The sequence below is a fragment of the Orbicella franksi genome, chromosome 15, assembly GCF_964199315.1.
Source record: "Orbicella franksi chromosome 15, jaOrbFran1.1, whole genome shotgun sequence".
Classification (NCBI taxonomy): domain Eukaryota; kingdom Metazoa; phylum Cnidaria; class Anthozoa; order Scleractinia; family Merulinidae; genus Orbicella; species Orbicella franksi.
This window is the reverse complement of record NC_138159.1, coordinates 2,806,854-2,827,700: the sequence shown is the minus strand read 5'-3', so window position 1 is coordinate 2,827,700 and position 20,847 is coordinate 2,806,854. Positions and strand designations below refer to the sequence as shown.

At 39.9% G+C, this 20,847-nt stretch overlaps 2 protein-coding genes across 2 annotated transcripts in view; both read left to right on the top strand.

Moving 5' to 3' along the window:
• The window catches only part of LOC145469867 (galactosylceramide sulfotransferase-like), an 11,150-nt gene extending 8,703 nt beyond the window's left edge, over positions 1–2,447 (top strand). Inside the window, exon 3 of the mRNA XM_081453678.1 lies at positions 807–2,447. Coding sequence (XP_081309804.1) covers positions 807–2,001 — 1,195 coding nt within the window. The 3' untranslated portion in view covers positions 2,002–2,447. The remainder of the gene's footprint in view (positions 1–806) is intronic.
• An 8,030-nt stretch (positions 2,448–10,477) lies between these two features.
• Positions 10,478–19,021, top strand: LOC145470502 (uncharacterized). Its single transcript, XM_081454316.1, has 9 exons — positions 10,478–10,656; positions 10,725–10,872; positions 11,938–11,994; positions 12,622–12,715; positions 13,657–13,765; positions 14,262–14,845; positions 15,196–15,391; positions 16,385–17,166; positions 17,946–19,021. The coding sequence occupies exons 1-9, from the start codon at positions 10,478–10,480 to the stop codon at positions 18,620–18,622; spliced, it is 2,826 nt and encodes a 941-aa protein (XP_081310442.1). The 3' UTR covers positions 18,623–19,021.
• Positions 19,022–20,847: the final 1,826 nt, after the last annotated feature.

The following is a 20,847-nucleotide window of genomic DNA, read 5'->3' as shown; positions in this document are numbered from 1 at the left end:
TGATTTTTTCAGGCTTCTTTTTTCCAATTGCTTAAATTGGAAAATTAACCGCGATGATCATTCTTCACTCTCATCTACAACCGCAGTTCGTATATGAATTATTTCATATAAACTTCACATCATTTCACTCCTCACGGGAAGATATGAACTCAATTAATTGACCTCGCTCCCAATGTGTGGCTTCATCGCCCAGTTGGTAGAGCATCGCTCCGGTATCGCGGAGGTCACGGGTTCGAATCCCGTTGAAGCCTTGATTTTTTCAGGCTTCTTCTTTCCAATTGCTTAAATTGGAAAATTAACTGCGATGATCATTCTTCACTCTCATCTACAACCGCAGTTCGCATATGAATTATTTCATATAAACTTCACATCATTTCACTCCTCACGGGAAGATATGAACGCAATTAATTGACCTCGCTCCCAATGTGTGGCTTCATAGCTCAGTTGGTAGAGCATCGCACCGGTATCGCGGAGGTCACGGGTTCGAATCCCGTTGAAGCCCTGATTTTTTCAGGCTTCTTCTTTCCAATTGCTTAAATTGGAAAATTAACTGAGATGATCATTCTTCACTCTCAGTGTCAAGTAAGTTAGTCGGTAACAGTTGTTTAAGTTTGTCAAGTTGTTGTTGTAGTTGTTGTTGAACTACACTCACCCGGACGATAACTCTATACGAACCACTGATACTCCTGGGTTCAAACCATTTACTAAATCAGTAACAAGTTTAGCTTGGCTGGCACCCGAGTTAAGCATAGGCCATCGACGTGACCGTTTTCTTTGATTAATTTTTATTTATTCTCCTTTAATAGGGCAGAAACAGATGTCGGTACGACCACACGTGCACTGAGTGCCGCGGAAAACCAAGAAACAGCGAGTCAAACTCCAGTCACACATGCGTCGAGTGAAAATCAAAACACAGCTCTAAAGTGTTCTCCAGTTGAACATGTCCTCTTCCTCAAGACACACAAAGCTGGATCCAGCACTGTCACCAATATTCTCTTCCGCTATGGCGACGCTCGAGAGCTCACGTTTGTTCTTGGCGGCGACACGTTGATCGGTTGGCCTACGCGCTTTCACCTCGGACAGGCCTTGCCTTTCGACGGAACTCGACCGAATTTCCTGGCCAGTCACACAAGATTCAATAAGAAAACGATGAATTTTCTCTTCCCGCATGATGCCAGCAAGTACATTACGATAATTAGAAACCCGGTGGAACAGTATGAATCTGTTTTCAACTACATGGGCGTTGGCAAAATTTTCGGTTTTGGTGGGGACCCAACGGAATCGTTGAAGGCATTTCTAACGAAAGGAATTCAGTTTAAAGATATCACAAAAACAGGATCTTCACGCTTAGCCAGAAATCCCCAGTCGTTTGACTTGGGTTTGGATTTCAAATTTTACCAAGACGCAAAAGCTATCGAAGATTACGTTGCGTTTCTGGACAAGGAATTCGATTTGGTCATGATCTCTGATTACTTTGATGAGTCCGCGGTACTTCTAAAACGCGTTCTTTGCTGGGAATTGGAAGATGTTCTCTTTATGAAAACCAATGAAAGACTCGACAAAGAGAGAGCCTCGAGTATAAGCGACGATATTATAGAAAACATCAAGAGGTGGAACAAGGCCGACGTGTTGCTCTTTGAACATTTTAATCAAACGCTTTGGAACAAAATCAAAATGGAAGGGGAGAGTTTTTATGAAGATCTTGCCACGTTTCGTCGGATGAAAGCTGACTTGAAGAGTCAATGTTTTACAGACCAAGTAAGCAATCAACTAGTTTACGGCAATAAGTATGTTAAGGGACTAACGCTTAAGTCGGATCTCTCGCCAGAGCTGAAACAAAAATGCGAGAGGGTGACAAGAACCGAAAATGATTATCTTGCATATTTCAGAAAGAAACGTTCCGAAAGATTAGCGGGGATTTTCAATGCGTTGCCGAATGAAGACGCTCAAGAGAGAGTTAGCTGGGACATAGCTAGTGACTTTAAATATGATCCTGTTTAAGAAAAGAAAAAACGAAGTGTCTAAATGACCGGCAGCCGATCAAGGTTTTAAATAGACTAAATGACCTTTATTGTAGTTTAGGTTAAATAGCACTCCGCGGGTTAGCCTGAAAAGCACTCTGGTTGGCCTGAATAGCATTCCGGTTAGCCTGTTTACAGTTACCTTTCAACAATGGTAAGGGTGACACGATATATACAGTACTTAAAATATTCCGAAAGCTGCCAGCCGGTTTCGGTGGCTCAGTGGTAATAAGTATCGCTCGCCATGCAGGCGACCCTCTTGGTTTCGCCTGGCACAATGTTCTTTTTACGTTGTTTTACTTCACATAGTGCCAGTAATTTAGTCTATTTAAAACTTCGACCGGCTGCCGATCATACAGCCCTCAAATTTCCTTCGACTTCACCACCAGGCTCTCTCGTCACGAGAAGAAAAGAGAGTCTGGCGCCGAGGTTAACAAATTTTGTTTACTAGATTTGAAGGTGAATCTAGTGGAAGCTCCCGTAAGTGACCACTTAAAATGCCTAATTTATATGGTGGCTTTGAAGAGGCGGTTGCAAGACCAGCGTTATCACGAATATAGTCAGTCGCGAACAGCGGAGAAATAACTCTTTTAGCATGGGAGCAATATTTATCGTCAAATCAGGGTTAAAGCACGTCTGTCTCAACAATTGGCGTCTGTAGTGGGGTGTGATCGAGGGAAGATGAAATTGCTTACCATTAGCTCTAAAAGTGGTAGTGGTCGCATTCGCACATGAAGTTAAAAGGGGCTCAGTCACGGTATTTTGAGTTATTTTGGCCACATACAAAATTACCTTTAAATGGTAGGAAACCTGAAAATAACAGTTTAATAAGATAGAAAAACACCAGAGATAATGATAAACCCACAAAGGAACAAGGATGGCTAAGGATGGAGAAGATTAACACGGATTACAAACGACGAATTTGAAAAATTGAGGCTAAACTTTTCAATGTGCGCAAACCGTGACTGAGCTCCATTAAAGTGATTTCACAAGCAAAATTTTGTTATTTTGAAATAATGGTCGCTTAGGAGAAGTGGTCCCACAGGTCCACACAGAGGCTGGACTCTAGCAGAGCTAAACGTCGGTTTCTTCGTAAAGATGGTGTTGATACCTGAATGCGATACTTTTCTATGTCAAAGCACTCGCTAAATTTCTCAGGCTTCATGCGATTTAAAATGCCACCCTTTCTGTCTTGTGGCAAGTGCCATAAACTTAGAAGAATTTTAAGATGATTTTTCAAACATGTGTGAATGAGCAAAATAGATAGTAACTTAATATATACTTTGATACATACATACATACATTACTTAATTTACCCTCGGATTTCAGAGTTGTGAGACGGGGCCTACGGTTTATCGTCCTTATCCTAGAAGACAAAAACGTCTAACCATTTGCAGATGTCATTACAAAGGCAGCACTTTCTCCTCAATTATTTAACGACCCTGGGTGTTGGTCCGGCCGGGATTTGAACCCGCGACCTCCCGCACGCTAGTCCAGTGCTCTACTACTGAGCTAATCGGTCGGCGGTTCAATGCCGTAAGTATTAATGGTTATTTATTTATTTAATAGATACGTTACTTTGATAATTTTGTAAGATATGTATGAACGAGGTAAAGGAGACGAGAATGGTTAATTCAAAAAAGATTATTAATATATACATGTATACATTACTGCAAACCACTACTATGTGCAAACTGACCACCCTGACATCCCGGATTTATTTGCATTTTCTTTGTTCCTCATCTGCTCCCTTGTGTTTTTAGGGAAAGTCGTTTTTTTTCCCGGGGTTAGGGGAGGGGGGAGGGGGGTGGCAGAGATGCTTGGGGGAAAGATTAAAGCACCTCTAATAGGTACCACTGTCAGGTTCTGGCCCTCTTTCTGCCAGTAGCTTAATTTGCATGACAGAGGGCGGGTAGAACTGGACTAAGGTACCTCAAGCTCGTTTTGTAGGCGTGTTTTGAATGAACTTTTTTCCTGACCATTTTCAGACGAGTTTTTTGATTTAGAATAAAGTGGAGGTGCAAAAACATGGTTTGACCCATGAGCAAGCATCTATGGCACTGGTGTATGGAGAGTGACTCCCATCCCACCCCCGGACATAGACGTTTTCATGGACAATTTTTGTTAAATATGAATTTTTGGTAGAATAGATGAGGAGAATAAAGAAGTTTTCACCAAGCCGTTGAGTTTAATTTCCCTGAAACCCCTGATACATTACCCTTGGACGAAGAGAAGCATATGAAATTACTGGCTCACTTCGTAAGTCAAGCTCAGTTGTCGCGCATTTGGTCTGCAAGTCGCGCATTTTGTCTGAAACATTACACCCAAGTGTAAGGCCCTCTCCGCCGGGAAAAATTCAAAACGCAGCTTTACTTCTAAGGTTAAGCCTATAATACAGACTATTAAATCCGTCACGAAAACGGTACTTTTCAGAACCGCTATTCAAACCGGAACAATTTGAAAACGACGGCTTTTCCTTTTCGTGTGGACGGCAAGCATTTTGAAAACGGAGCTTTTCAAACACGATGGCGTCACAATAATTATCTGATTTCCCTGACCGAGTTTTCCTCAAAAACAAATCCAAAATGACCGGTGATTGTTGCGTTTTTAAATTCTTTCGGCGTAGTGTGGACGGAAAACATTTGATGCGTTTTCAGAGCTTATTGAAATCGTCCGACGTCGTATGGACGAGGCATAAGCCATGCTCAATTGTCGAGCATTTGGTCTAAACCAGTGCACATAGGCTAGACTACGAGTAGTCGGTTTTTGTTCCTGAAATCCTCCGCGCGCGGAACTCCGTTAATATTATTACGCCGCTTGCTGCTCGATCGCTCCGCTAGGAAACGCAAGGAAAACGCTAGGAAAAGTAGGAGACTGCTCGCTGTCTACATATAGGCGTAAAGCTTACCTACACTTTCTCATTCTGTTTACGTCGAGACAAGAATGTACCAGTAACAATCCAAGTTAAAATACTCCTGATTTTTCAGTAACAATTATTGAACCAGGTGCGTATTATTGTTACTATATGTAATCGTATGAATGCGAGTGCAATTAAATTTGCACTACGAGTGATATTTGAAAATTTTCTGAAAATTGCGCGAGCCTTTGGGCGAATGCAATTTGAAAGAATTTTTAAATATCACGAGTAGTGTAAATCCTTAATTGCTTGAGCAGGAGCTTTCATACGACTGAAAATGGTAATAGGACTGAGTGGAGTACAATTCGGGCTGTTCGGTCTGTAATCATACACAAAAAATGAAGGGGGGTTAAAAATTTTCATTTCCAACTTTGCTTCACTTTCCTGGAGAATTGCTCTTAATTAACTTGTGGCGGCGTAATATCCGTCTTACTAAAATCTCAAGTTACGAGGCCTTAAATGTGGCTTTCAGTTTCGGTCAGTTTAGGACAAATATTTTCTGTAAACACAATGAAACAACTAATTAATGCAATGTTTATTTCAGTTTTACAGCTGCATTTATTCGTGTTAAACCCTAAAGACCCTAAACCTAGCTAACTGCTTCTGCTTTTGCGTGTTCACGAATTTCGGTTTCGCTGAGTCTTTTACGCTGAAAAATTCTCTCGGAAACGACAATGAAAAAGTCATTCAGGCTCGGTTCAAACGTCGAACTTTCCATGTGCCGAACCTAATAGCCCCAATTAAGTTCTTAACGAGATCGACGTTTGAATCAATTAGATTCGATAGATGTTATTTGGGTCGACCCGGGAATTGAGTTCGACATGGCCAGTCGGTCAGTTCGACTACGGAGCGACTCCGATTCAAACGTCGAACTTTTCATGTACCGAACCTAATGCATACATTTCAAATACATTAAATAAATTATTTTTTACCCAGAGTTCTGCACGTTTCCTACTTTTGTCATGCGTACACACCTTGTTTTGATCTTTTGAACAAAATAGCGGGAAGAGCGGGACGATATGTGTCCCTATTGCTTCGAGAGCACGAAATATACTTGCCTGATGTGCATAAACCACTTCTACATGCGGCGTTCCGTATTTGGAAACGATGAGACCGTAGCGGGTTGGAAAGCAGGCAGTTCGATGGCGTACTGGGAGTCATGTTTTTGAGAGAAAATGGGGTGTCTGGAAAACCCGATTAGCGAATAGCGAATAATCGCGAGTATAGCGAACAGCGAATAGTCCCGAATAGCGAATAGTACGAATAGCCTCGAATAGTGCGAATAGTGGCGCACAGTCTCGAACAGTGGCGAATAGTGGCAAATAGTGGCAAATAGTGGCAAATAGGGTACCCAGTATCTCGCAATCAACCTCGCAGCAACGTAGGATGGGATTTTCCCGCTAAAAAGCACAGACGCTTATTAGGCAAATGTTAGGACAAAAGGTGTTTCTAAACGTAATTTCTTCTGTTTTAACCACTCCAAAAGCGTAAATACGTCTTTATTAGGTTAGCCTTGTGTTTTCTGTTTTCTTAATGTCGGCCATGGACAACCCGAGCCTGAGTCCGGAGAAGAAAAGGTAATGAATTCACTGAAATTCTGTTGCTTATTTGGATAATTAATTGACGTAAGGATATTAGACCTAAAGCGGTGACTACTGACGACTATTCGTCACTATTCGCCACTTTTCGCGACTGTTCGCCACTATTCGCACTATTCGAGACTATTCGCACTATTCGGGACTACTCGCTATTCGCTATTCGGGTTTTCCAGACACCCGAGAAAATGACAAAATAAATTAATCTTGAAGAAACCGACGACAGGAACGAACTGGACGAGGAAATGCGATGTTCTTTTGGGAATAAGCGATAACATCAGGCAAACCAAATTCAAGAATCGCCTTCGGTTGTTTAATGCTGATTGCATCTGGAGTCGCCTTCTTCGACTTGTTCTACCCTCCTTTATCGCACTTGCAAGAAAAGCAAGCTCTTCATTTCCACAGTTTGTCTTTCCCACATTTTCCCGCCATTTTGGTCAGCAATAACCGTCGTTTGCAATAGTGTCTCTTTTATTTTAGCAGTTTAAGTTCGATTAAATTAGGTTCGACGTTTGAATCAACTGCCGAACTTAATTATTTTGGTGGACCCAAATTGGTATTAGGTTCGGTTCATGTAAAGTTCGACGTTTGAACCGGGCCTCAGTGTATCTAAGTGAAGTTCTCCAGGGTAAGTGGCGACCACTGAACAGAACGGTAAGAGAGCGAGTCTTAACTTTATTTTTTGTTATCTATATATTTATTTATTTCCATTTCGGTCAGTATATGTTACATTAATTTAAAACAAAAATGAATGAGTGGAGGAAGACTAATATAAAGAAACCTTTTAAAAGGTCGTTCCCCTATAAATGACCTTAATTACAAAATATCGAATAAATTTGGTACACTCCCTTTTTTCACGAACCTGTAATTTGGAGCTGAGACTTCAGACTTTGTATCACCTGACGATTTTGATGGTGTGGAAGTTATTTTCAGTTTGGAACAGTTAAAAATAAGAACTGCTGATCATATACATGTATGTTATATGACTGAGACCGACTGAGAGAGTATTATTAAAAGTTTATATACTTGTCTGTTTGTTTAAAATGTATTTTTAGGGTCCTTTATTAGGCCAGGGATCAAAGGCTTTCCGCCCTCTTGTGTTGCCTCTTGTGTTGCCTCGTGTTCAGTATTGTTTACCCATGATCCTTTTCACCGTACAACCGCCTGAAAAAATCCGTAGATATACATGTAAGGCGGCATATGGTTCGAATTCGGTCTTGAATCATTTCAGTATTTTGTCGTAATTGAAGATTGCTTTGCAACTGAACTGAGCCAGTAAATGCTGCGTCAAATGAGGAGTGTTTGGTAAGTGTTTAGATTCCTTTTCATGACACGGTGACCCGAATAACACACGCCTGACAACGCGGTATGGACTTGTGAAGTACTGAAAATTGCATGTCTATCGATATCACGACTTGTTTTAAGCTTAACTGTCGTTGTAACGAACTAAGGTTCAGTTTAGCCTTATGTAAGCTTAAACTTATGTAGTTTTATACTTTTGAAAAGGACGCTTGCATTGAATTTCCTTTTCGACTTCAAGCTAGATACACAGCGTCGCCTTTTGGCAACGCCGGAACGGTAATTCTAACATTTTTTCGGCCAGATCGTAAGCCGGGAGATCGTTCGACAGAAAAGTCAGAAAGTTCCATGATATTTTCATATCGTTTAACTTATAAAAAGTCCGAAAAATATTCTTTATCCATGTAAAGATGTAAAGAAAAACAACGTGCTCGATGTTTAGTCAACGGAAATGGACCGTCAATTGAAGGAGAATTTCAAGAGACATTCCGGCTTGGACGGCCAAGTAGAAAGCTTATGTCATTTTAAATGTGATTTGCTTCGGTTTATAGCCGTCATAAAATTACGTCTTACATTGAAAAAGCGCTTTTTAGGCTAGAGAACCGTATATAAAAATTGCACAACGCTGGTGTTTTAAAACGGACCCGTTAGGAAGGTAGACCAATTAGTGTTGTTGGTTATTCCCCTATTGTCTCCATGAATCGTTAGATTAATTTCCTTCACTCGTTGTATTGTTTTCATGGATGAGTTGCGCTATATAATTAGCTTTTGATATTATATTGTACCTAAGGTGGGTTAGATACAACTATAATATTATTAAGTTCTTATGATTATTACATCTTTAGCCTGCGAACAGGCTCCCGGCGAGGACGGAAAAAAATTTCGGCGAGCGCGAAACAGAAGAATGCGGAGAGCAAAGCGATCGGGGCGGGGGCTCACCGGGAGCCTGTTCGCAGGCTATTACATCTTTCGCTTTGCATTTGAATGAGGCGCCGACACGTGGAAAATTTCCCCGTTTACTTAGCTACATGGATAAGCTTGATTAAAAACAAACAGCACTTTATGGAGTGAGTGACTTTTTGGTGGTCACTTCGGTCGTTTTTGAGGAAAATTATGCGGAAAACGATGGTTTAAGATTGATGGCTTAGCTGATGATTTGGTTGCCCAGCAATATACAACAATGTACAACGGTCTCCCAAGAGATTGTGTCTAGTTCAGTCTATGGACCGTAGTTTTGGCATAAATTTAGACCTGTGAATTATCTCTTGGCTTGGCAGTAAGTGTAACGAGTAAGTGCAGTACGTAACATTTGGTCAAAATAATTCAGGGAAATATTTCCATCCCAGGTATAGTGCCATATGTTAGGCAGTTTTATGCGTACAATTTCTATGAAGGTTCATTTGTGTATTGGCAATAAGCTGGGAAGCTTGAATACACCTGTTTGAAGTTCTGTTTCCTTCTATCAAGCTGAAACACCTTGAGCTTCAATACCACCACTATCCATTACCCATAGTACAAATCGGCATCATTGTGTACGTTTTTACACTTTTGTGGGACAACCTTTGTCAAAAGGAGACCCACACTTCGTTTAGCCCTGAAGCCAATTAGGCCCTAACCGTTTAGTCCCCAACCAAAAGTTGACAACTGTCTATTGTTCATGTTTTAAGTGTGAACATGGGGGCTAAACGGTTAGGGGCTAATCAACATGTGGGCTAAACCACTGGTAATCTTTCATTTAATGTTTGTGTTGGTGACTATTGCCGTTCCAAAAGCCTTGTCAACAATTTCTTAAAACTAGGGGAAAAAATATTCAGGGTGCAAAGAAAACAAATTGTCAAGGGCAAGATGTAACTATGATGTACTTGATTCTCTAGCCTTGTAAAAAAATCTGTCAGCATGGTTAATTAATGTGAAATTAGATTAAATGAACTGATTATCAAGATAATGTTTTTATTGATTGTTTTTTTTTATATCTAAATATATGAAGTTAGTTTTTATTAGATTTAATTGTACATACATGTAAATATTTGTACCATTTTAATGTAGATGATGTTTTTATTATATTACTATTATCATTATCATTATTATTATTATTATTATTATTGTGTCAGTAAAAAATGCTTGAATCTGATTGGTTCTTAAAAGTCCTTAATTTATGGCTTAATTTGGCTGCTGCAATATCAAAACTGTTCGGACAGGTTAAATTGGACTGTTCAAAAGCCAATAAAAGTTCATCAACTAATGTAACTAACCAATGAAATTTTATTACCCAGCTAATGCTAGCCAATCAAAACCAAGCAAAAAATTTGAGCAGGTTTCCCAGCTCCAGTTAGAGAACAAAGATGGACTACAATTAGCTGGTTCAATGATGTTTATTCAGATATGTTTCCTTTAGAATTTGTCAACCTGTTCAACACTATTCATTTCGAAAGCTTTGATAATAAAGAAGATGATTCAGTGACAGAAGTTAACAATACTAGTAACAACAAATACAGTGAATGAGTGACCTGCCCTCACTGAATTAACTTTGGAAACAAAAAACTTAACAGTGCCTGACGAGTCCAGGTTTCCTCTGATCTCTAATGAAACAGTACTAAGAAACTCTTAAGGAGGCACAGAACAAAAACACAAAGAGAAGTACCATGATGTGGATGAGAGTTTGGTCCTCCTGGGCAAAGTCAGGAAACATAGGCGTCAACATGGAAGCCATTTCGCCTGCAACTTTAAATGAAATCCTCCAGAAGTATTATCTGGAAGTAAGAAAACAAGATGGCATGGAGTACGAACTAGACTCACTCAAGGTTATGCAAGTGACCCTGGAATGGTACCTATCTGACAAAAAATATCCAATGCATACAGCTTGATAACTGGTTGCAAATTTGCAACTGCCAGGGCTGTCTTGGATGCAAAAGCTAAACAGCTGTGCATGAATGGTTATGGCAAGAGACAAAATTGCCCTCAGCCGTACAACTCTGCTGAAGAGGAACTTTTTTGGACCAGTGGCTTGTTAGGTGACCACATTGGAGTAGCCCTGATGAATGTAAACTTCAAAAACCTGTCCAAACACTTGGGCTTTTGAGAGTTTCATGCATTTTTTTATTGACACAATTAATTGGTAATAAGACTTCGTGTCGTACAATTCAGGGGTAAATATATGCTTGTAATTTCAAATTGGCCTCACACTGCAAGCTCTGCCAATTTGAAATTACTTGCCCGATTACTCCCTGAATTGTACTCCAATCAGTCCTATTACCATTACTTGTTTTTGTTATTAATATTGTAATCATATTTACAACAAAATTATCATGATCGTGATTGGTTCTCAATGTGCCTATTTGTCATGTAATCGGCGTGCAATCGTGTGGGACAGGTATCCAATTTGAGGGACTTTTTGTAATTTGATACCCACATGATTTGCACGTCAATTACGCATGCTTTAATGGCTTCCTTCTTAGTGTTTTGTACAGTTTTTAAAACTAATATGGAAAGCGCTACTGACGTTTTTGCTCAAAAGAAGTTCTCCAAAGATTTTTTAATTTAAAAATTTGTTATAGACACTTATGATCGTGTCATACAGTTCAGGGAGTAATCTTCCTTGTAATTTCAAATTTGGCCTTGCACTTCGCCTTCGTCCGATTTTGAAATTACTCGCCTGATTACTCCCTGAATTGTACTCCACTCGGTCCAATTACTATTACTTATTATTATCATAGTTATTATTATTATTATTATTATTATTATTGTTATCATTATATTTCTTATCATCATCATCATCATTATCATTGTTATTATTATTAGCTGAGAGTGAGTTCAATATGGGAAGGTTGAGTTTTGAGATTTTCCCATAAAAACCTAGCATTTGAGGTTAATAAGTTGTTTATCATATGGCTTTTTGCTTTGTTTTTACAAGCCCATAATCAGCCCACGGGCATTACGAGAGAATAATGCCCTACGATTAGCCAATCAGAGAGCACGTTATATCGGCTACAAGAACAAGCTGTAAACAGTATAATGATGATAAGTATTACATGTATTATTACAAATCAGGTAAGTATGTATATAATATACAGTGTATGTGTACATACGGATGTGTTCTGTCCTTCAGGTCTTGTGTGTGTCAACTGGCTTTGGAATGGCTGTAGGACTGTATGGGAGGTGTTTGGTGAGTTGTGTTTAACATTGAAAATATTACTTAACAGCCAAGCACTGCAGTTCAAATGTTTATTATTGGGAGTATTTGATTTGTGTGTGTTTTGGTTTTGCATTCAGTACCCTTTTCAAGATAAGAAATTAGCGATACACATCTCAAATGTGCTGTCAAAACAAACTTGACATTTTTCACTCCAGCCATTGTTATTTTGTAATCCTCTCTCATTGGAGTATACCTATATACAAAACAATTGTCTGATTACCAACTAAATTTAAAATTATAACGTGGCAATTCTGCACAAGCACATTATATGAAAGATCTTAAAATTAATTTGAATTGGGTTGAAAGATGTAAAAATATTGCTTGAAAAAAATTCAAGTTTGAACTGGATTGGCGAGGAGAATAACAATCAATTTCTGTCCTTTATTACATTCTAACTTGTACAAATTAAAAGTAAAAGGCATTTTTACATTATTGTGGCCTGGCTTTCGACAATATCAAGTGACTAGTTCAAAAGTTACCTAAATTAGAAACAGCAAGCTGCCACAGTTTATTTACCTGCAGTTTATACAGTGTAAACTTACATGCAAAGCTATTTACATGTAGAGATTAAGGATGTCTTAAACTTTTTTCTTGCAGATTTTTCTGACCATCCTAGCAGTGCTGCTAATTCTTGGAATTGCTTTGCAGTTGCAGTTTGAGCCTTTAGTACCCATAGTTCAGAAGTATTTAGGTATGTTGTGTAACTCGGGATTTGACTTTTATAGATTAGAAGGTCATGTGCCAGTTTCATTGTGCTGCTCAAAAGTAAGTTACAGTACCACACTCTTGCAAGCAGGGCTGAACAATTTACAGGACATAGTTACTTCAGTTTTTAGTGGTACTATAAGTTACATGTAATCTCTGCAGAAAGTCCTACATCTTTCCAAGTTCCACAGTTCTTTGAAAAAGAATTTTAAATCTTCAGCTTAACCAGTTTTAGCCATCAGGTTGAAATTTCACAGATTGGAGACATACATTGTAAGTTTTAAGTATACCCTTTGGGGAAAGATTACAATCAAAATATATTCAATAGATTTTCAAACTTAGAGGCCCCAAGTTGTGCAAAGGGCTAGTCAAGGAGTAAGGTTAAGTCTGTGTTTCGTCAAGTGCCCACGAGCTTATCCTGGTTTATTTAGCGTTAAGCGACAGAAGTATTGCTACCCCCCCCCCCCCCTGAATGAGATGCTAGTCCTTTGCAGTGTTACCACCTTGCATTTATCTTGCTGCACCCATTTTTCTACACCTAGGTGGAAAGAGGCACTCTGACAGTAAAGTGTCTTACCCAACAACACAACACATTTGACTCTTAACACCTTTTACACTGACTGTGACACTGACTCTGACCAGGGTTTGAACCTGGAGTGCCCGATGTGGAGTCCTGCACGCTAACCAGTAGGCCTCTTTGCCTTCATTCAACTGTCAAAGGGAATGCACAAGAAATATAAACCACAGTTGAACATCTCCCATTTAAACAAACACCTTGTCATGGTCCCATCCACATACAAACATAATTTATGATTTTCTTAACCTTAATCATAATGACCAGGAGTTTTATCATCTGTTAAAATCTTCAATAATATTACTGTTCTTTCTGTATTCATAATGAATAACGTGAAGTCACTTTTGTTTCAGGAGGAAACGAAAGCCCTCTCCTTCAACAGCAGAGTCTTGGTCAACAGAATACAGTTTTCACTCAGAATAGCTCTAGTATCAATGAAACAGTTAAATGTATTCCTCACAGGTATGTACAGGTGAAGTTTACATTTCAGTCCAGCTACAGGTTCTTGGTCCTGTAGTCTAAGAAAAAATACTGGGAGCCCAAAGGTTCTTAACCATGAAATCCTGGGTACCCAGTACTTAACCTTATATGAAAAATGTGAGTTTTTCCAGTCACCCAAAGGTAAAAGTTAGTTGCTTGTGGCACCCAGGCCCTTCTAGAGCACAGCCCTGTTGTAGCTCAGTATATTCATTTAGTGATATTGAACATTGCTTCACAAGAATGGCTCTTGGTTCATACCCAGTGACTTTTGTAAACTTGTTTATTAAGTGGTCCATAAAATTTATCTTGCATGTACACTGTAGATTAATTAAAGTAAAGTTGTTAGCACACAGGTATTAAATTACCTTTTAAGACCAACTTTATAATGGAACGATTCTAATCCTGGGACAAACTTCATCTCAAAGTGTTAGGTAAGTGTGCAATATTTCCATTAATTTATCATCAAATTCTCTTTCAGGCCAGAAAAAGCTGGTATTAAGGTAATTCTTCAACATTATGGACAGCCAGGACGTGTTGAGGATCGGAAATGTGACGAGACTCATTACCCAGATATCTGTTCGTTTCAAGTAACAGAGTCAAGAGATGATAAACTGTCATGCGACGCCAAAGTTTGTGGGTCATCAGATATCCAAATTGCTTCTGTCAATCCAGAACTGGGTAAATCTGTCAGTGACTGGAAGCCATTACCAAAGGACACAATCACTGCTAAAGTGCAGGAGGCCATCAAAACAAACCTGGAAAGGGGTTTTAGTTTTCTTTTCTTAAGATGTGGAAGTAATTTCCAAGCGCTTACCTTTCCACCAACTTTCAAGAAAGTTGAGGATGGTAAGAGCAGAAGTAGTATCAATATCAATGTGATTATGCTTGACTCTATATCCAGACCGCATTTTTATCGAACCCTTCCAAGAGCAATAGGGGCACTTCGCAAGATTAGGGAGGATCCAAATATCAAGGCCTCCGCCCTGGATTTTGAACTCGACCAGAGTATTGGTCAACAGACATTCGAAAACTTGAGGCCATTCTTTTCTGGTGTTCTCAAAGGTGGGTTCAGTGTGTTCTGTAGCTTATATTTTTTGTCATTGTCCAGTCCTTTCCCTGGAATAATGTTGTGTAATTCAGTGCTGGAAATAATTTTTATGATGCAGCGGCTTTTAAACCTCTGTTTTCGCCAGACATAATTTACTGATTTGTTTGGACATTAAGTATAATTACAAATTTGGTCAGACGATATCCATTGTCAAACTGTTATCTTTACATGTAGCACTGGTAATGAGGGAGCAGAGTGGAATTCGCAGGAACTTGGAGCCTGTGCAACTTTAAAGGATGATCATTACAAAGTAATGTAGAAAACTATGTGGAAGGGAAGGAGTAATTTTAAATTTTATTTACAGATGACAATGAAATCAGTGCCTCAGGAGAGAACACAAAGGCTCCTTTAGGCGTGGAGGTGTTGTATGGGACCTTCCAGAAGTGGGGCTACCAGACCCTCTTTCAAGAGGACCTTTGTTGGTATGACATTTGGGGAAGTGCATTAACAGATATTCAGAGAAGAGCGGTGCCAACCAGTGACTCGGAGTTCAAATCAAGGTGAGTGTGCCATGAGAGTGATAGTGAAGCTACATGTACAAGTAACATAGTTATGACCTAAAATCATCGGCATGCTGGGTGCTCAGCCGCGGGAGCGCTTCACACGTATTGTATGACTATGAGAAAGACATGATGCCAAGGTCCGTGTCAAGCCATCTGGTCTAGATCACTGCAGCAGCTTATTCCAGTTTCCATAGCATTAAGCAAGTATTTCTGATCCCCCTGGCCCAGCATTTAATTCACTGGTACCCATTCATACACCTGAGTGGAGGGAAGCACTGTGAGAGTAAAGTGTCTTGCCTGAGAACGCAATGCAGTGACCCTGGCCAGGTCTGGAACCCATACAGCTTGATCGGCTAAGCATTAGGGGACCACTGCAAGTACTAAGCAATAACTAAATTAAGGCCTTGGTAGTAACGCTTCCAGAAGGCTGCTTAAAAATACTTCTCTGAGTTTATTCCTCTCCAACTTTGGCCAAATTTTGACAGCACACTTAACAAATTGATTTGCGGGTGTGTTAAGACAAAGCACCTTCACATCTTCATTGACCAGCCTCACTCAGCAATCTTTGTAAACAGTTTTAAAACTTAACCTTCCAACAATCTCCAAAAATATTCAAATATTATTTGCTTTAACAGTCAGAATTTTTTTCAGAAAATCACACAAATGGTCGTACATGCTAGCACGCTCCATGACTTATGTCTAGAGTCCACATAATTTCTATTTCCTTTTACTGGGACTATTTCTTTGCAGCACTGGTATTAGTTTTGATTCACTTATAACCTTGATCATCATGCCCATAACAAACTTGTTACTTTATGGGAGAATTGTGTCAACTACAGCTACAAGTTCACCCGTAACATCAAGAGCCCATCAAACATGTTTGGCTGTAACAGATGCTACTGGTTACGGCCCTTATTGACAGCCCTATTTTGGGCTGAGTGAAATGATGTTATAGTGTCTTTAAGGCATCAGTGTTTTATTTCACCACAGGTGGAAGGAATTACAAGAAAAGTTGATCAAGAAAAAAATTGACCACTATGGCTTGACACATTTTTCCTGCACGGTAGTGAACAAGTACGGCAGAACAAACCACTATGATTCTCCTGCTAAAGTGTGTTTCAATGGCCAGTTTTTCAGTTGGTATTTCATGGACTACATAACGAAGGTGTACACTGCTTTACAAAAAGATGAAAAGGCAAAACCTTTGCTGTCGTACATGCATTTTAACACTGGACATGAAATGACTGGAAAGCGGATGATCAACATGGATGCCAACTTGGCAAAGTTCTTCGTCAACTTGGCAGGCTTTTCTGACACCCTTACCATCATATTTTCAGACCATGGCCACAAAATGACGCCGTTTAGTTACACAGAAGAAGGTAGAAGAGAGTTATTTGATCCAACGTTCTTCATGATTGTTCCTGATGGTGTCAAAGAAAAGCTGGGACCACAAAGGACGGCTGCCTTGTTCACAAATCAAAAGCGGCTCTTCATCCTACATGATTTGCACAAAGCACTCATGAGTTTGCACGACCCTGAGAAAATGAACTCTCAGGATTTTTCACAAACAGGCATATTCTCAGTCATTCCTGCCAACCGTACATGCGCAGACTTGTACATGCTTCCGCTGACCAGGTGTAAGTGTGAAGGCTTTGATGAAGAAGGTCATATCAAAGACAATGCAGATAATCACAAATGGCTGGCAGAATTTGCACTTGGATACATGAATGATGCAATACAACAACAGTATATGGGAGGTAAGATGTTGGCTGGTGTTGTTTTTAAAGGTTATGATGTGCTCTTTTTCAATAAACACTAATTAGATGTATGTGCAATTACTGTGCAAAAAATGTGCGGGGAGGGGGAGGGCTCCCTAGTAATAGGCTAATGGGGATGTGCTGCTGGATGGGGTCACACTTTGAGCTAGGGCAGGAAAAAAGATTGAAATCCAGTTGCCCAGTGGGCCAGTATACTTTATATTTTAGTTGCAGGGGCGGATCCAGGATTTTTCTTAAGAGAAGGTAAGAGAAGCTGCACCAACTGGCTTAACTGACGGGTGAGGTAAACAAATTATAAAAGTAAATACAAAGAAGAAGGCTTCATCTCGGCGGGGGGGTGGGGAAGGGGTGCGCACCCCCAGCACCCTTTCCCTAGATCCGCATCTGAGTTGCCCTCACTATAATATTACTTGCCCAATAGACGAAATGACAAAAAGAAATGCAGAATCAACTCATTGCTTTTCTTATCTGGCAGTCTCAAGTTTTGAAATTGTTTTTGTTGGTGACTACTGAGGCACAGTAATTTTCCTGGTAGATGGCATTTATCCAAAATGTGCCTGAATTATAATTTGTGTTCTGTTGGGAACAACTATTGAATATTAACTGTACCAATTTTTTTTCATTTTTATTTTTTATTTTTTTTTTATTTTTGGTTGATTTCGATAGATAGTTCCAGAAGACCAGTTTTCCAACCAAACATAGTTGAAAAAGTGTTCCATCTTGAGCTCAATAAAAAATTGGTTTAATATTTTTCCATCTTTCAGGTGATACAGATAAAAAATCTGGGTTTGGAAACTGTGAACGCCTTGTTGGAAAAACATTTACCAATGTTACGAAACGTTTCCACGGGGAGTACATTATGACCACTATGGACATACATGTGGTCCCTCCACATGGATATGAAGAGGATGAAGTTTATAAAGTCTCCATAAAGCAGTTCGCTCAACCAAAACAAAGAGTATTTTTTCTTAGTTTTGCACGGCAGACGAGGTATAGCAAGTTTGAGCCATGCGTTGACAAATCGGTTGACATCAAGCTCTGTGCATGCGCCAAAGAGAGCATTACAGATGTAACAAAGAATGGAGTACTATTTGAGAATGGTGTTCCACGTAAAATGTTTGGTTCAGAGACAACTGTGAAAGACTTGGATTTGAATTGTCTCTTATTCTTGAGAAGGGATTATGAAACTTTCTCCTTTGCGCTAGAAGTAGCAAATGTATGCACTGATCGTACTTATAAATTTACTCTAACCGGCTCAATGGATCAAAGGATTTTTGCTAACACGTTGCCCATGAGTCGGGAGCTAACTCCAAGGACCTTTTCCTTCTTAACATCTGTTTATAAATATGTCTCTAAAGTTAATTCTCCTTTGAATTTGAAAGCAAGTATACAAGTGAAGAAGGATGGCGAAAGTGATTTCAAAAGTTTGGGAACAGTCAGTGTTTCATGATAGTAATTAAGTTAATATTTTCTTGACTCAGTCTGAAGTTGATCTATCTACCAGTTTTAGCTATGGCTACATAATAACAGTTGTAAATTTTGAGGACAGTTGGAATTTTTTTATGAGACTAATAGTTAGTGATTCCTAACAGATCCAAATTTTCAAGGAGGGCAGGAGAGGGGAGGGTTGGATATATGAGAAGGGAGGGCTGGTGACCACCTCTCAGTCGGGCCATTCAATGATATTTGGGGGTCAGACTAGCAGTTATTTATTGTATAGCCCGGAGCAACAACAAACAATAGCTGTTATCAATAACGGCTTGATATTAACCTGTTCCAGGCTTTTGGTAAGTAGAGATGACATGAAAAAGTGGGCAGGCCAAAAAAGAGCCAGCAGGGGTTGTGTGGTGGTTGAGGCGGGGGGGGGGGGGGATGGGATAGAAAAAGCCCCCCTCCCCTTGAACAGGCTTTTTTTATGTTGTCCCTTGTTACTGACCAAAAGCCTGGAGCAGACTAGCTTAAAATGATATCGATTTTATGAACAGGGGCTTGCATACATTTAAATGAAAAACCAAAAATGTGAATTCATGACAGTTAGATTGGACACCTTAGGAACTCTTATATGCAGTAAACAATGATTAATCTAAACCAGGGCTCGGAATATACCTCATGTACAAAAAACCAAATGTCCAGTTTGGTTTGTGTAATATTCTGCCCTGGGTATTGTTCTTCATGACATGACATCGCTCTGACCTTCCCCAAGCCCGTTGCCTGACTCAACATACTACACAGTCAATAATGCAATACAGCTCGCTCATGTACGTCCTTCAGATTTTGACATCCAGATCTGCCAACTTTGCAGCCGCACCTGCAAGATTTACCACCTGCTTTATTTTCATGTAATGCAAGGCTGTCGAGCTATTCGTCCATCCAACATGGTCCATGATCTCATGCAAGCTCACCCCTGACAAGGCTAAAGAAACAGGCGCCCCACTACAAAAATCGTGAAGAGTATAACGGTCACCAGATAATAGGTCGCCCAGTGAAGTAGTATATACACACAATCTAGCCTGAGCCGCTTCAGAATCCAAATGCTTAGTGAAAAATTTCCAGATTTGGCTACAAAACGGAACAAAAAACCCGGACAAAGCTTAATGCCTCAAGATTTACAAACATCAAAATACAACTCAAGCCCTCCAATAGGACAGATAGTTAAACTGGAACCTCTCTTAAGTGCGAACACGTTTGCATCCCCCGATCTTAATGTGTTCGTCCAAAAATGGTTAAAAAGGAATCCTGAATTATCAGGAAAACGTAAAATGTCAACTGTCTTGGACAAAAGTAAATCAGCGGCACGATCTCCAACAAAAAATAGCACTTAAAACATTGCCTGATCTCTCGCGAAAATATAGATCTGACTCGGAGTTAACGTCGCACAATGTAATATTTGGGAATGAATATGACGGGCTAGGATCACCAAATCACTCAGGAAAATACGCTTGGCTTGACGTGGAACCACTCTGGCTTTCAACTGCTCCTCCCGTGTATCTGCCAAACATCTTTTAACCGAGCGATCCGCAGCCGGATTGCCAATGTTCAAAATCGACTGCCATTCCGTACCTCTACCATGTTCAGCAAAAATTGCTCGAAGTTTTCCTATTAAAGCATCAACCGTCCCAAAGGCAAGTCTCTTGGGGCATCCACAAGAACTCATACTGACATTTTGACTAGAAAGGTGTAGACATTCTGGAAGGTGAACACGCAAGGCTGAAGCAAGCGTTTCACGGGTTGCAAGATGAGACAAAAAATTCATAAACTCACACTCGAACGCAGTCTTCTGTTTCACATAGCGCGACGATCCTCGCTGTTGAGACAATTGAGCCAGGCGTTCAGAAATTTCGTTCTTATCAACTTTAAATTTTTTAGATGGCCCTCCAGTCCCGTGTTCTTGGACATCGTTCCGTACGTAACCACACTGTTGACCGTGAAAACCGAAAAAAACCCATCGCTGGCGTAGGAACATTTGGGACAAGCCACTGAGGGAGTAAACAGTTTAGGAACCCGAGGTGACGGCTGAAAGAATACAAAGGATACATAAATGTCACTTCGTATTCAAGTCAAAAACGAGACACTCTACACGCCCAAAGGGTCAACATACACTTGGCAGGACTGTAGCCTACTTTAGACGGGACCAAAATAACGCCCATAGTACCGTGTGAGCCGGGACAAATTCTA